This window comes from Chiloscyllium punctatum, chromosome 7, assembly GCF_047496795.1.
Source record: "Chiloscyllium punctatum isolate Juve2018m chromosome 7, sChiPun1.3, whole genome shotgun sequence".
Lineage (NCBI taxonomy): Eukaryota > Metazoa > Chordata > Chondrichthyes > Orectolobiformes > Hemiscylliidae > Chiloscyllium > Chiloscyllium punctatum.
In genome coordinates this window covers 72884125-72901843 of record NC_092745.1, presented here as the reverse complement: position 1 = coordinate 72901843, position 17719 = coordinate 72884125, and the positions used below count along the sequence as shown (strand labels likewise).

At 41.4% G+C, this 17719-nt stretch overlaps 1 protein-coding gene across 2 annotated transcripts in view; it reads right to left on the bottom strand.

The window, feature by feature from the left end:
- pde4dip (phosphodiesterase 4D interacting protein) overlaps positions 1–17719 on the bottom strand; it is a 466622-nt gene that overhangs the window by 191257 nt on the left and 257646 nt on the right. For both annotated transcript variants that reach the window (XM_072573987.1, XM_072573990.1), the window contains 2 exons: positions 6870–6993; positions 3012–3178 (listed from right to left, as the gene is read on the bottom strand). In XM_072573987.1, coding sequence (XP_072430088.1) covers positions 3012–3178; positions 6870–6993 — 291 coding nt within the window. The remainder of the gene's footprint in view (positions 1–3011; positions 3179–6869; positions 6994–17719) is intronic.

The window sequence follows — 17719 nt, the reverse complement described above, 5'->3', positions numbered from 1 at the left end:
ATTGATCACAGAGAAAATCTTGGAATGGGTAATGCTTGGAAGCAGGCCTTAAATTACATATGATATCAAAATGCTTTGAAAATCAATACATCTCACGTTCAGCAGGCCATCTGTGATGGAAGGGCAATTTAAAGAATTTGCCAAAGTCACAGAGTATGATGCAGTGATATTTTGACCTCTGAATGAAGTGAGGTGACTGTCAAGTGTTGGATAAGGCTGAAGTTAACAGGAACCTGATAACAGACCTAACAATGGGCTGCTTTGTGAATGGAATTTCACTGAATCAGTCAAATCTGCCAACAGTTAAAACTACAGGAAATCAGGAACCACTGGTTGTATCAGATCAGACATTTATTTGGACAAAATGTTCAAGATTGCTCATGTGCATGGATAAGTCCAAAGAAGGCATGCATTTGGACAGAACTTTCAGAATGGGTCACGTGTGCAGGCAATTCCAAGTAAGGGTCACACTTGGCACAGAAACTGGTGTATAAAGAACCTGAAGAAATCGATTTGTTCAACAACATTTGAAGATTAACATTGTGAAAGAGGTACCCTACATCAGGTGAAGACATCAATTGGTTTCAGCCTGGCCAGCTACAAAAACTTTCCCCGATAATGTTTGCATTTAGTTATAGAAATCAGGGTAATGAAAGACAAGTATTGAGATATCTAAAATAGTAAAAAGTGTGTGTTATTCATGTAAGTACTTAATAAATGATTTGTGATTTTATAGAGCTTTAAGTGTCTCCACTGTATGTTCATCTATGCATGTACTGATGTTTCTCAGAGACGGGCAACACAAGTATGCTCATGTAAAACTACAAACTCTTGATCAAAAACTACTGCACATAAGTGCAAGGATACAGTAAATAAATTTGTGTAAAAATGCTCACAAAGCCACAGTCTTGTATTGAATTAAAAGTTCTGAATGATATTCTGCGCGAATGGCATCAGTGAAAATTCTCAGTGAAGCTATTTTGGGCACCAATGGAAGCTATGTAATTTGCAAAGGCCAAGATTAATAAACTGAAGACTTAGCATCTAGTTGAATTTCTTTAATGGAATGATAAAATTAAGTAGTTTAGGCTACTCTAAAGAGTGATGCTAACAGTGCTGCAATCCTTTAATTTTAGTTGACTGCTTTGTGACCACCTGGAAAACAGATTTTCAGAAGAGAAATTACTGGAATGGTATGCATATGATCAGGCTCCAAACATCAAAATAATTGATTATGAATATGGAAGGCATGGTGTGATGTATATCAAATACTCCACTCTTATACCAATGAAAGAAAAAAGTGTAGCCACAAAGATATGTGAATGACACTACAATTCCAAATTTTGTGGAAAAAGTTAAGATGGGTTCCATTCGTGCAATGACTCTGTGGACCATGCTGCAAAGGATGATCAGTTTCAAGAAATATCTATTCTTCTGGATGTTTGTGCAATATTTCAGGCATTAATACTGACTGTGTGTGGATTTAGCCCTATAACTGGAATTTCTCTCAGAGGGTTGAATGTCCTTGGAACTCCTAATCACAGAGAGCAGTAGGGGCAGAGTCCTTGTGTATATTTAAGGCCGAGAGCAGGAGAGTGGATGTGAAGAGTTTCAGATCAGCCATGATTCTGTATACTGGCAGAGCTGGCTTGAGGAGCTGAACTGCCTATTCTTGTTTCTATTTCTTGCGGTCTTATGGACCTAAGGTTTATAAGAGGTGAAACCTTGTGGGTTTTGCCAGAGAAAATGTTTTAAGATTGTCTCTCCATATGTATAAATAAATAAATGGTTGTAATTTTTACTTAAGTCTCCTGGTCGCTTGACAAGTTGAACCACATGTGTTTTTAGGAATTTAGTTGAGAAATAAATAACAGACATTGCAACAAAATAACAATCTACCTTTCTCTGAATAATGTTGTAGAATCTTCAAGTTTTGTTAAAATAGGTCGAATAGTGTTATGACACGATGGTGAACCCCTCTGTTAATGATGCCAGCACCCAGAAAAGCTCACCTCACCTCATAATCTGTTAAAATATGAATGACCGAGAACTCCCCAAATTCCACTATTTATATTCAATTTATTTTTTAAAAGTGAACATTAAATAACAACTATTCACAACTCTAAGCACCCCCCCACCCCCGTTTCCTCTCAACTGCTTATTATCTGCCTCCAACTCGATAACAATACACTGTTCCAATAAAACGCTTATTAAAATTACATCAAGTTAATTTCAAAACCATATAGCTGCTGTCATCATCGGTGTCTATCTTCTTTTTGTTGACGATATCCCTGGGTCGTCATCTTTCTTTTTACTGTGAAGATGTTTCATATGAAAAGGTAAAGACTGACATACAGTATTTTACTCTTTTGGGTCTCTGTCTTTATGGCATTTACTCTCTCGATGGCAGTTAATCTGTCTAACTTTCAAACTGCCTGCTTTTTTTTGAACCCCCCAACATCAGATCGTCTCATTGGTTCGATGTTGGCAAAACAATAAATTAAAACTCAATTGGGTTTGAGCTTCCGAGGCATCATTTAAACTGATTGGTTAAATTTGAATTGTTGCCAAAAACAGCAACCAACTCCGGTATCTACTTCACAGCCAAATGTGACATATTGTCAATTTTCCAGTACACTCTGAGGCTGTTAGTCAGTCACATGACAGGCACTTACAAGCTCTCTTAGCAAAACATCATTCACTCTCTCTTAAAGGTACAGTACACACCTTCAACTTTATAACAATACACTTTATTACAACATACCAACTGAAGCATCAGCTTTTCATCAGTCATGGAAATTCTGTCTCATAATATTCAAATCACAAAAGAAAGGAATAGCTTGATTTGAAATTCTGAATAATTTTAGATGTATTCAGATCTCCATATCAATTAGAAATCAACAGCGATTTAAGTTCCTGCAACATACCCTTTTGTCAGATATTTAAATAGAAGTTGGCCCAGTGTTTTTATTTCCAAAGCATTACATTAACATAGGTCCCCTGTACATTACCTATTTTTTTCTCTTAGAGCTTGTTCATGAGACTCCCATAATTTTAGCTTCTCTTGGTTTTCCTGATTACAATTGCTTAGTTTCTCCTCCAACTCAAGGGATTGGAGTTTCTCAGCCTCTGCAACAGCGACCATCTTCTCTGCTTCTTTCTTGGCCAGTCTGACTTCCTGTTTGTACCGACACAATAAGAATTGCATTAAATTTCTTTAAGTTTTGCTTGTTACCTCAAAGTATTTGATGAAATTTTGTATCTGGTTTTCTGTCTCACTAAAAGACATGTCGATGAGTCACTCAACCTGAAACGTCAACTCTGACTTCTCCATACTGATGCTGCCAGACCTGCTGAGCTTTTCCAGAAATCTCTATTTTTGTTAGTAAAATGTCCAGAGTGGTACAAAACGGTGTCCCCACTTTACACTTGTGTCAACTTCTTTGCTGATATTAGTATATTTTGTTTATGTCACTGAACATAGATAAAAGAAATAGTCAAGGATAGACAGCACACTACGATAGGAATAGAAAAAGATTGGAGAGAGCACAATATTAACTTTTTATACCAATGAAATTCTTTGCATTTGTCTGCTGTCAAGTGGGTTAACCCTATTATGATGTGTGTGTTAGAATCATTTCAGGTGAGCACAGGTTGCAGGAAATCCTGAAGTTTGGTGTTTGGTTAATGTTGAAGGGGAACATTAGGAATTGGCATACAGCTGGAGGATTTAGAGTCATAGAGATATGCAGCATGGAAACAGAACTTTCAGTCCAACTTGTGCAAGCCAACCAGATATCCTATATCAATCTAGTCCCATTTGCCAGCATTTGGCCCATATCCCTTTAAACCTTTCCTAGTCATATACCCATCCAGGTGTCTTTTAAATATTGTAATTTTACCAGCCTCCATCATTTTCTCTGGCAGCTCATTCCATATCAGCACCACCCTCTGCGTGAAGAAGTTGCCCCTTGGGTCCCTTTTATATCTTTCCCCTCTCACCTTAAACCTAGTTTTGGACTTCCCCACCCCAAGGAAAAAGACTTTGCCTATTTATGCTCTCCATGCCTCTCATGATTTTATAAACTTATATAAGGTCACCCCTCAGCCTCCGGCACCGCACAGAAAATAGCTCCAGCCTATTCAGTCTTTATTAGCCAACATTCAATCTTCTGGCACTTCACCTGTGGCTATCAATGATCCAAATATCTCAGCAAAAGGCCCAGCAATCAGGTCCCTAGCTTCCCACAGAATTCTACAGTACACCTGATAAGGGTGGATAAATACCCTGGACCTTACGTGTTTTAAGATGTCCAGCACCACCTCCTCTATAACATGGAGATTTTTCAGGATGTCACTATTTATTTGCCACATTCTCTATCTTCTGTATTCTTCTCCACAGTAAAATACTCGTTTAGCATCTCATCCATCTCCTGCGGTTCCACACGTAGGCGATCTTACTGATCTTTAACAGGTCCTATTCTCTCCCTAGTTAATCTTTTGTCTTTATTGTATTTGTAGAATCCCTTTGATTTTCATGACGCTATTTGCCAAAAGCTATTTCATGTCCCTTTTTACCCTCTGATTTTCCTTTTAAGTATGCTCTTGCTGCCTTTATACTCTTCTAGGGATTCTCTCAATCTCTGCTGTTTACACAAAAAGGTGTCTTCTGTTAAATTAGCAGGGATTCTTGCTACAAAATTACACATCATGCCCCCAGGTTAAGTTTTTAGAAATATTGTTTGGTAGGTCTGTATGGAGGCAGCGTATCCCTAGATTCTTATCTGTGGAACTGCTACTGAAGAAAGTAAAACAGAGAAGACAAGCCCAGCAATGGATGTTGCTGGATTCTGAGGAGAAAAGCCGAGTGACAAAGAAATCAGATGAACCTGGCAGTTGCTAATAACTCAATTAACCTCCATGCATGACAATAGGATGAATTTGATAGATCTACCAGGTCAGAAAATCAGTTACATCTTTGAAGAATTCAATGTACAAAGCATGATATTTGCAATAACACCCCTTCACCTTGTTGAACTGCTCAAATTAAACATAATTAAAATCAGAACGGAAGCACAGTGCTGTCATAATCTAATCCTCACCTGCAAGCGTTTTTGCACCCACGACTTTACATGCTTTAATCCCACTAAATGTCTTGCACAGTATGCAATTGTTGACAATACACAATTGTCACCATGTTCATTATACACTGTACCCGTACTCTAATTTAAATCAATATCACATTAAGGAAAGATAGCTTTGCCATTTTTTCCCCCTAAAAAGACAAGAAAGCTAATAGCAGTGAAGGAGGAGTTGTAATAGGTGGCAACACTCCAAACCTTTCCTCCCAATCTAAATGAAGTTCTTCAACTATTAGCAAGGGAGCCTTTTGGGAGTAAAGAACAAATGCCAACTGTTGGTTTTGATGCAAATCTATTTCTCTTCTGATTTTGCTGTACCAATTAGTAAATTGCACCATGAAACCCCCATGTGATTCTTTCTACTGGAAGTGATGGGAATGTTGTTCCTCAACAATTTACTACAATCTCACTAACACCTTTCTCAATCTACCAAAAAATGAACTAGGCCCAGCCAGCACTTCTGAACATGGACCATCACTAGTCCAAGCAAAATCTAACCTGGGTGAGTGAGCTGAAAGAATCTCTCAAAGCAGGAACAGCTGCTGTTTGAAGGTCTGTCATAGCATGTTTCTGCTTCTGCCACAGCTCTCATTAGTATTTTTGATTCATCCAAACTCACTGGTTCCAGTGCTTTCTTTGGCTGACCTACCAATTATCACCCATAAATGTGAGCTAACCTAAAACTCTGTTGCCTGTATCCTAACTTGCATCCAGTCCCATTTACACATCGTTTCTAAATTTTATAACCTACGTGGTTTTCTGGCCCCCAAAAACCCGTGGTTTTAAAATTCTTATTCTCATATTCAAACTCCTCTATGATCTCATACTTGCTTATCTCTAAACACTCAACTTACTTTACAACCCTCCAAGTGCTCTGTTTTTCTCCAACTCTGGGCTATTTTGCCCCCACTCCAAAAATGTCGTTTGCCACATTATTGCCTTTTTAAAAATCCATCTAGGCTCTAAAAGCTGGAACTCCACCACCCCACCCCCCATCCTCTCCGCCTTGTTCCTGTTTTAAAATCTTCCTCAAAACCTCTTTCATCAAGTCATTGGTCACTTGTCCTAATGTCTCCTTCTTTGTCTCAGTGTCAACTTTGTTGATTATGCTCCTCCAAAATGACTTGTAACAATTTACAACATAAACAAGTGCAACACAAAGTCAAGTTGAGGATGTTGTTTTTATGCAATAATTCATTAGTTATAACATATATGACAGGAATAGTCTGCCCCAGATTATGTCTTGCCTTCCTGCCACTTTAAAAATCCAGATTACTTAAATGAGGACTGATCCCAAGTAATTCATCTGATGTACGTTTTCTTTATTTTTAGATCTATCGGTACTCAAGCCTGCTCCAACACCTTTACTTTGATAACTCTTGGCTATCTGTTAAGACTGCATCACTTGCTCTGTGGGAAGACCCCACAATGCATTACAATTTGGCATGGTTCACGTGAGGAAGGATCTGAGGAGAGAATTCAGCCTGTAACCTTGGTACTTTAAGTACTCTACAGTAAAACTGCACAACCTCCTTTAAAAATAATTGAGGCTTGTTTGAAGTAGAGAGAGGTTATGTAAATTAAAGATTTTCCCAATGGCAAGGAAGATGTGCTAAAGGGCCTTCTACATCTATGCTGTGATATTACAAAACAAATTACTTCAAATGATGGAGAGTTAAATTAAGGGAGCACAGATTAAGGCCGCAGCTGTTCCAAATCTTCACTCACCTCTTGCAGAAGCTGAATCTTATTATGCAAGATAGCTTGCACATGCTCAGTTTCCAGTTGTCTCTCTTCATATTTCTGGTGAATGTCGGCCTCTTTTTGGTTGTGCAGGTTTTCCACAGCTTTCCTGATAAATGTAAGAGGAGGAAATTATTATTTGCTCATCTTGCTGAAATAACTCCAGAGGCCATTATCCCATTACCAAGTCACTTTTTATTTACAGATGAACAATCCTTGACTATAGTACCAGTATCTGACTCTGTATGAGGCAGAGTGTCAGTATCTCTGGCACTCAACCTTTTTTATATCAGCCAAGGCTTCCTGATTGAACCAGATTAACAGCCCCAATCAGGGAACTCATTCTCTGAGGTCCAGCTGGCTGACCTCATTTCAATCACTACAATGTCAAAAGATGTTCATCACTAGACTACGTTGTTGAAAAAAACCTTCTCTTCATATAGGATTTAGAAGGCAGTTAAACACTGATGTTTTGTTTATACAGCCAAATCGCCTTTATATGCTTCTCAGTTATTCACCAACCTTCTTACCCATCAGGATTTTCATAGCTAAAATGTCTTGTGGGAGTGTTCACCCCATTGTGTACCCCAATAATAATTGACTTATTACTTGGGATGCATCTTCTTTGACTGTGTCCTCTTGTCATTGGACAAAATGTTCCATTTATATTTATTCTGTGTTTGATTTCATTCCTGTATCTGAAGATATTGTTGTCACCCACACAAGTCTTCTAACTGATTTTTAAACATCAGCATTTTTATTGTTCACTTGGTAGTCTCTTCATTATGGCAGATGGTAGAAACTTCACCATGTCAATAAATCCATGCACTACTTGTCACATTTACTTTAGTTACAGCACTTTAAGTTGTTGCATTTTAAAGTATGAAAATAGAAGGATAAAGTACAAACATCCAGAAAGATGAATTGGAGATGCAGCGGCACCAAATATTGTCAACTAACCTGGTTTTCCAGGCTAATATTTGGGGAAATGGTTCAAATTCCACAATGAAATTTGAATCAACGAAAAAGTTGTATTAAAAGCTCTTCTAATAGTGATCATAGTGATTGTTGTAAAAACCCATCAACTTCACTAATGTCCTTTAGGGAAAGAAAACAGTTGTTTTTATTTAGTCTGATTCACATGTGACTCCAGGCTCAGCAATGTGATAGACTCTCAACTTCCCTCTGAAATGCCCTAGCAAACCACTTAGTGTAGGGGAAATTAGAGGTGGGCAATAATGATGGCACAGCTCGCGAGACCAATATCCCATGGAAGAATAAAGAAAAATATATATTTTAATGACAAATGTAATAACTAGACAACTTTAATCTTACAGTTTTTCATCCAGCATAGATTCAGAATATCCAAAGAGATGTTTGTTGAAAGAGTCACCAGGACTTAAGAATGGTGTTACAAATAATGTTGATAAGATAGCTTTGAAACAGAACAGTGTCAGTAGAGTAAATGAAGGGGGTTGTGAGACCTATTCTTGACTGCTGCACAACAACAGGCCATGCTGGTAAAATTGAAAAAAATTAAAAGGGAGGCAAGAGTTGTTTTTCTGGAAAGAAGGTGTAAAGAGCTCACATGTGGAGACAACCACAGCAGAATTGATGTGTCATTGAGGTTAAAATGCTAGTCTCCAAACTCCCAAGAAGTTGTTAAAAATGTTAGGTTGTAAACATTTAGGTTTTAAACTATTCATTCATTTTCCTCCAACATTTAAACAAAAAAATTGTGAGGGCTCTTGTAGCATAATGGTTGTGTCCTTACCGCTGGAGCAGGAAGTCTGGGTTCAAGTCCCACCTGAGCCAGAGGTGCGAGATAACATTGTTGATCAGGTCCCTATGGCTCACAACACAGCAGAGTGCATCAGAGGTTGCACTCACATTAAAAAGCTAAATTTGTGATAATTTTAAATGAGGTTGGAAGAATGGCCTTGCTTGCACTAGAGGGACTATTATCTGCAATAACCCTCACCATGAAAGGTAGATATGGTGTGAAAAGTGTGGGGGTCGTGTTCAATAATGACCAAAGTAGGTGAATGGCTAAAATGGCCTCTTTATTCAGCAACTGCAGTAACACAAGTTCGAGACGGCAATAGAATCCTGAATTACAGTTCTTACATAGATTAAAATTCCATTATGGTTTTACATTGTTTTATCTATAGTACTCAAAGGTTTGAGACGGAGATGGGTTAAACATCTGTTAAATGGTGGCTGTTACTTCTGATGGGATTAAGAGTGTCTGTCCGGTCTGCTTGCATAATTAAGAGGTGTTAGCCCTTTTGTCTTTAAGTTAGTAAGTGTTAGTGAAAATACTAGGCACATATGCTGTAAATAAGTTAGACATTATGTCCACACTTAATAAGAGAACAAAGGATATTAAGCTGATTACCATAGCTGGGTTGTGAGATTGGTTGACTATTTGCCAGTGTGAGTTTCATTCATTCGACAGTTAGTTTCTTAAAGGGATAACAGTCCAGTTAAAAAGTATTTAACAAGTATGTACTAATTGGGGAAAATGTTTGGTGTTCGTAATGTGTTCACGTCTGAGAGACGGTTGGTAAGGGCTGATTAATATATAAGGTAAAAACAATGACTGCAGATGCTGAAAATCAAATACTGGATTAGTGGTGCTGGAAGAGCACAGCAGTTCAGGCAGCATCCAACGAGCAGCGAAATCAACGTTTCTGGCAAAAGCCCTTCATCAGGAATAAAGGCAGTGAGCCTGAAGCATGGAGAGATAAACTAGAGGAGGGTGGGGGTGGGGAGAGAGTAGCATAGAGTACAATGGGTGAGTAGGGGAGGAGATGAAGGTGATAGGTCAAGGAGGAGAGGGTGGAGTGGATAGGTGGAAAAGAAGATAGCAGGTCGGACAAGTCAAGGAGACAGTAACTGAGCTGGAAGTTTGAAACTAGGATGAGGTGGGGGAAGGGGAAATGAGAAAGCTGTTGAAGTCCACACTGATGCCCTGGGGTTGAAGTGTTCCGAGGCGGAAGATGAGGCGTTCTTCCTCCAGGCGTCTGGTGGTGAGGGAGCGGCGGTGAAGGAGGCCCAGGACCTCCATGTCCTCGGCAGAGTGGGAGGGGGAATTGAAATGTTGGGCCACGGGGCGGTTTGGTTGATTGGTGCGGGTGTCTCGGAGATGTTCCCTAAAGCGCTCTGCTAGGAGGCGCCCAGTCTCCCCAATGTAGAGGAGACCACATCGGGAGCAACGGATACAATAAATGATATTGGTGGATGTGCAGGTGAAACTTTGATGGACGTGGAAGACTCCTTTAGGGCCTTGGATAGAGGTGAGGGAGGAGGTGTGGGCACAGTTCCTGCGGTGGCAGGGGAAAGTGCCAGAATGGGAGGGTGGGTCGTAGGGGGGTGTGGACCTGACCAGGTAGTCACGGAGGGAACGGTCTTTGCGGAAGGCGGAAAGGGGTGGGGAGGGAAATATATCCCTGGTGGTGGGGTCTTTTTGGAGGTGGCGGAAATGTCGGTGGATGATTTGGTTGATGCGAAGGTTTGTAGGGTGGAAGGTGAGCACCAGGGGCGTTCTGTCCTTGTTACGGTGGGAGGGGTGGGGTCTGAGGGCGGAGGTGCGGGATGTGGACGAGATGCGTTGGAGGGCATCTTTAACCACGTGGGAAGGGAAATTGCGGTCTCTAAAGAAGGAGGCCATCTGGTGTGTCCGATGGTGGAACTGGTCCTCCTGGGAGCAGATACGGCGGAGGCGGAGAAATTGGGAATACGGGATGGCATTTTTGCAAGAGATAGGGTGGGAAGAGGTGTAATCCAGGTAGCTATGGGAGTCAGTGGGTTTGTAAAAAATGTCAGTGTCAAGTCGGTCGTCACGAATGGAGATGGAGAGGTCCAGGAAGGGGAGCGAGGTGTCAGAGATAGTCCAGGTAAATTTAAGGTCAGGGTGGAATGTGTTGGTGAAGTTGATGAATTGCTCAACCTCCTCGCGGGAGCACGAGGTGGCGCCAATGCAGTCATCAATTTAGCGGAGGAAGAGGTGGGGAGTGGTGCCGGTGTAATTACGGAAGATCAACTGTTCTACATAGCCAACAAAGAGACAGGCATAGCTGGGGGCCATACGTGTGCCCATGGCTACGCCTTTGGTCTGGAGGAAGTGGGAGGATTCAAAGGAGAAATTGTTAAGGGTGAGGACCAATTCAGCCAAACGAATGAGAGTGTCAGTGGAAGGGTACTGTTGGGGACGTCTGGAGAGGAAAAAATGGAGGGCTTGGAGGCCCTGATCATGGCGAATGGAGGTGTAGAGGGATTGGATATCCATGGTGAAGATAAGGCGTTGGGGGCCAGGGAAACGGAAGTCTTGGAGGAGGTGGAGGGCGTGGGTGGTGTCTCGAACGTATGTGGGGAGTTCCTGGACTAGGGGGGATAGGACAGTGTCAAGGTAGGTAGAGATGAGTTCAGTGGGGCAGGAGCATGCTGAGACAATGGGTCGGCCAGGGTGGTCAGGCTTGTGGATCTTGGGAAGGAGGTAGAACCGGGCAGTGTGGCGTTCCCGGACTATGAGATTGGAAGCTGTGGGTGGGAGATCTCCTGAGGTGATGAGGTTCTGTATGGTCTGGTAGATGATGGTTTGGTGATGGGAGGTGGGGTCATGGTCAAGGGAGCTGTAGGAAGAGGTGTCCTCGAGTTGGCGTTTGGCTTCAGCGGTGTAGAGGTCAGTGCGCCAGACTACCACTGCACCCCCTTTATCCGCTGGCTTGATGGTGAGGTTGGGATTGGAGCAGAGGGATTGGAGGGCTGCGCGTTGTGAGGGTGAGAGGTTGGAGGGGGGACGACAGGTTGAGGCGGTTAATGTCCCGGTGGCAGTTAGAAATGAAGAGGTCGAGGGCAGGTAATAGGCCAGCGCGGGGTGTCCAGGTGGATGCAGTGTGTTGGAGGTGGGCGAAGGGGTCCTCGGAAGGTGGGCGGGAGTCCTGATTGTGAAAGTAAGCTCGGAAGCGGAGGCGACGGACGAATTGTTCAATGTCACGTCGTGTATTAAATTCATTGATGCGTGGACGGAGGGGGATGAAGATGTGTCCTTTGCTGAGGACTGATCGTTCGTCCTCAGTGAGTGGGAGGTCTGGAGGGATGGTGAAAACTCAGCAGGGCCGGGAGCTGGGATCTGGTGTGGGTGTGGAGCTGGGAGTGGGGTCGGAGCCAGTAGCTGGAGTGGGTGTGATGGTGGGGGGAATGGGAGTGGAGGCATGAGCAGGGGTAATGTTGCCCTCGGGGTTCTGGGGTGTGGGTATAGTGACAGTGGGGTCTGTGGGGGCCGTGTCAGCAGAATGCAGGTGAGTGGCGCTGGTGGGGGGGGAAGTGGTGGTGATCATGGCAGTAGGGGTGGCGGGAGTCACTGAGCATGTGGCATCAGCGATGATGTGAGGGCCGGAAGTGGCTGTGGGGGTGGCCATGATGTGGGCGGAAGTGACATCATCACTCAGCGTGGGGGTGGTAGCTGCGTTAGCCGCATGGCTAATAGCGTTTCCGAGGCCAGGGGAATCTTCTGGAATGTTTGAGGAGCGCTGGTTATGGAGGTGGGTGGATAAAAGTTTGTTGTACTTACAGTTTTTGATGTTTGAGATGGAATTGAAATACTGTTTGTTGAGAGTATGAATTCTCCTGAGGATGTAGTACAGAGTGGGTCCTTTGCAATTCTGAGAGAGTGTGGCCCTCAGCTGAGGCAGGGCTGACTGTAGAGAGGTTAGGTGACGGCGCATTGCTGCAAGCGTGGAGCGGAGGATTTTGAAGGAGAACTGTTGCTGGTGTTTTTGAATCTGTAGTCTGTACTGTTTGTCCTGTTCGGGTCCGAACTCTGCTGGTTTAAAGGTGGTCTGGAGTCCGTGTGGGATGAGTTGGTTACGGAGGCATGCACTGAGGAAGCAAATGTGGCTGTGGTACCGAGTTTGTTTCACAACATGGTTGAAGAGCTTCAGAGCAGAGGAAATGACCTGGGAGTTGCCGTGGGAGAGGGACTCCCTGAGATTCTTGTAGAGAGAGGAGGAAAACTTCTTCAAGGCAGGCATCCTTGCAAGAGGATTCGCAGTAGGGTTAAAATCAACAAGGTAAAAACAATGACTCCTTCACTGCCGCTCCCTCACCACCAGACGCCTGGAGGAAGAACGCCTCATCTTCCACCTTGGAACACTTCAACCCCAGGGCATCAATGTGGACTTCAACAGCTTCCTCATTTCCCCTTCCCCCACCTCATCCTAGTTTCAAACTTCCAGCTCAGTTACTGTCTCCTTGACTTGTCTGACCTGCCTATCTTCTTTTCCACCTGTCCACTCCACCCTCTCCTCCTTGACCTATCACCTTCATCTTCTCCCCCACTCACCCATTGTACTCTATGCTACTCTCTCCCCACCCCCACCCTCCTCTCGCTTATCTCTCCATGCTTCAGGCTCACTGCCTTTATTCCTGATGAAGGGCTTTTGCCCGAAACATTGATTTCGCTGCTCGTTGGATGCTGCCTGAACTGCTGTGCTCTTCCAGCACCACTAATCCAGTAATTGTTCTGAATAGGTTAGTCGTCTTTGATATTTATTCAGAGGTAAATATCAGCAAGGGCTGATAAGAATTGAAGGTATAAAAAAGTGGTAATAGTTGAAAGGGGTGTTTTAATTTGGTCTATCCTGTGATAGTAAAATATACTGTAGAACTGCAGTTTTATGAATGAAATGAATGAAACCATTTTATAATAAATAATGGGTTAGTAAAGGGTTATGAATTAATGAACAGGAACCCAGTATTAGTGAACATAGTGAGCTGGTTAATGAGTTAATAAAGATAACTTTTGTAAGATATTGTGTTATAGGTTACCAGTTTAAGACAGAAAGGAACAGAAGTAAACCCACTGGCGTTAAGAATCACTTTGGACTGGCCTGGCAAAATTGAATGACAATAGAAGGTGCAATGTCAAATACATACGTTAAGTGGGTTTTTCCGTTATTTTAAGTAGAGAAGGGGAAAGTTTTGTTCTATAGTTTAAAGCAAATATTTCCTACAATAATAGAATTTATACAATAATGCTTTAAGTCTGATTGTTACAATAGAAGTCTTAAACCATAAAGTCTTATTGTGTCATACTTTGAAATATTAACTGGAAGTTCAAATTTCTTTTAAAAGTCAATGGTCTCTATGGTGATTGCAACAATAGTCCTAGAGTTATTCTGTGGTGTTTCCTTTCCAGATGAACATGCCAGGTCTTCCAAAACAGATGAATTAAGTTTAACTTATGTGGAGAATTAACCCTCCAAAGTATGCAATAGCTCTGACGTCATATTTACATATATTTTGACATCCTTGGAGCTTATCATTCCATTTACAAGTGGTAAATTGGACCCCGTGAGTTATTGTGCGTTCAAATACACTGGAAATTGTAAACCATTTCTCAGAAAACTATTTTGAATGTCTAGTTAACACATGAAGCAAATGATTAATGATGAGCCAACTATGGGTAAGATGTTCTGCATGCAGTGCACAAGGGGAGCAGTAATTCTACAAACAAATACATACTGACAGGCACAGACTGAAGTCTCGGATTACAGAATGTGCTTGTACCTACAGTTTGGATACTAGCTATTTGCATGACCAAACAAGTTAGAAAATATACAAAATCCCAAACAATTCACAAAAGTCACTAGCTGCATATCTTCCAAAAACCTACTTTTGTGCAAATGACAGCATGTTTCAGGTTCATGTCAGCATTACTCCTGCAGTGATGATAGTGTTCATGAATTCTGGGATTATTAAAATCTCACCAAGTTATTTGGTAGTTATTGTTTCTGAGCATAGATGATGGAATGGACTCATACTTTATGATACACTTCTACTGGTCTTCTGGAGGGCGGCATTTTAGGAAGGAGGTTGAGCATTGTTGGGAGTTCAGCATTGTTGGGGAAGGTGTGGTGGGAGATGAGTACTCAGAAGTAGCATCAAGTACAGGGGAGACTGAGTAGTGTTATGTGGAGACTGAGCACTGTCAGGGGCTGAGGAGCTGGTGAGTGAACATATTGTCAGAAAGGGGGTTTAGAGAGAGAGGGTGTGAGTACTCTTATTAGAAGGTGTTTTTCCTAGGTCTTCCTATTCCTGATAGCTCCTTATTGACCTTTTCCTGAGATTAACAATACAAGGAGGAAGAGGTAAATATCTAGGTGAACAAAGGATCATTATCTCCAACATTACAATCAGTGTCAGAGACATTCTCCAAAGGATTCAGGCAGCACTATTCTGCTATCAGTAGCTATATGCTACTCTATACAAAAGGTGTCCATCAAAGAACCTTTGATGCCACATAAGATGCAACAGGATTGTAAAAAATTGCTTATGGGAGTTTGTATTGCACTATGCAGAAGTCTGACCAGAGCAATGGCATGCCAATGCAGTTAGTAATTAAGTGTAACATATTGTATAAAGTTTGGAGAACAGAATGCATCACAAATAACATTGGCCTTTATACAGTCTATGCAGGGACGAGAGGTTTGAAATGTATTAACATTTTAAACTTCATTCCAGCGTGGGGGGAAAAGCTGTATGTCATTCTAAACTATTCCATCGCCTTTTCCATGGTACAACAGTCTGCACAATTGAGAAGGTCATATTTTGTTGCTAGTGCAGTTAAGACTGCTGTCAGGTCCATTTGCAAATGCAAAGGTCACAGCTGTCATGAACTATTAATAAAACACTGAGATAGCTGTAAAGTCTGTGGATGTGATACTGAGGCAGGGCATCACAGGAAGTTGCCAATATTCCTTCCACCTCTGTTGAACAACTTTTTCTTTGGATGATGGCTGGCTTTAATGAAAGTAGAATATTTCATACAGTTCCCACATTAGACACATGTACAAATGGTTGGACAAAATTCTCTAGCCAGTGTTCCCAGTTGGTATTGTTATTGAATATATTTAGGGCTGGTCACATATCGTTTTGAAGCTTAAGCAAAAGTTTATTTTATTCTTCAGACTGTGTTTCTTAGGAACGCCACCTCCAGGTGGAGCAAAAAGCGCCCAAGCACAGAAACACCATCTAACAGCACTATGTTACTGCCAAATGACAGGTGCAACTGTCTTCCAGCTAGATGCTTACATTCTGGAGCCAGCCCTCAAGTGGTGTTCAGTAGTGGGGGTAAAAGCCCTTGGTATTATCAGTGCTTGCCCAAGTCCAAATTCATCTTGGAGCTGCTATCTCTACCTTGTCTATTATGAGAAGCTACCTGGCTTAAAGGCTGCATTACTTCATATCCAATGTTTCTACTCCCAAGCTTTGTTCCTGCTCCCTGAAAATCAATTGGGTCGTCCCTGCATGTGCAGCCGGCGTCACATTATGTATGGAATATAGTGACATCAGTTGTGCTTGTGCAGATTCATTCTGCCAGTAAATGACATCTCTAAGCTACTTGCACATGTGCAGTTGGCCATTTTTATAGATACCTCTATATTCATGCTAATCACTTCACTATTTCTCAAGGTCTGGCTATATTGCAGTTCATCTTCATAACACTAGCAGTAAATAGAAACAAAAATATTAAATATGCTTCAAAATCTTTTCCAAGTGGTTAAAAGCCATCTCAACCTTAAATTCTAAAGAAGGCAGGGACTGGTAGAAGTGAACTACATGCCCTATGTCTTGCCAGCTCTCCCAACTCCTTATCCTTTCATTCTTTTCTGCTGTTTATTTCTATTATCTTTCTCCCACTTTATCATCCCTTGCTCTCTCCCTCTCATTTCTGCTTCACCTTAATTTATCTTGTTCAATGTTGGCAGGTATTATTCCATTTTAATTGTTAGATGAAATGGATGGTAGCAAATCAGCAGCCCATTTTCGTTTTGATTTTCTGCATCGTTAAGATTCATGAGGAAAAAAGAAAATCAGGTGAGGTGCAAAGTAGGCTTTAACACATATTTTTTCCACCAGTGGTAAAAGTTAATATCACCTCCTTTGGTGGATTAATTTGTTCTCCTAATCTAGTTTTCCTTTCATATCCCTTTTCAGGTATCCTACACCCTGTTTTTGGTTCAGTCTCTCTTTTCTGGCTCAAACGAACCATTTCTCTCACACCATCTCTCCCCCTGCACTTGTGTTTCCTCCTTTATAAATTCACATTCTCATCTCACTTTCAGGTTAACATCCTGTTGTTTTTTTTCTTTCCAACCCCCATTTGATATGCTCTCTTTGCCCCCACCCTTTATTTCAGATTCTCCTTCATTGTAAGGACATTCTTCCTCTCCTTCTTAATATGTCCAGCTAGCAATCTGATTATAGGAAATCATTTTGCTTCAACTGAATGCTATAATGGGCTGGGCAAGAAACAAGAACAATCCAGTGAAAAAAAACAGCAGATGCTTGAAACTGGAAGATAAACAGAAAATGTTGAAAGGATCAGACAACAACTATGGAAAAAGGAAAGAGCTGATGTTTCATTGATATATGCTGTTTTACAAGTGCAAGTTATTTTATTATTTATGTATGCATTAAGCTGCAAATTTTGAAAATTGTGGATTTAAATTCAATGTTTGAATGAACCAAAGTGGATATTTTCACCTGTTCTTCTTACTATAACCTATCAGTTCTCTTATGTAAAAATTTCCATTGCTTTCAAATGGTAAATAAAACCATAAATCCATACCAATTTAAGTTGTTTTGGGAATAGCAAACATAGATTAACTACCCATTCTTTGAACCCATTTATATTGGTTACTTTATTAGTCTTCCCTGTTGCTGATCCTTTATGATGCTTCTGTAAACGGGTTATTATGTGACTTCCTAACTTTCTACTTTGAATTCAAAGCCTTTGTCACATAGACAATTAGGCCCACAGAAACACA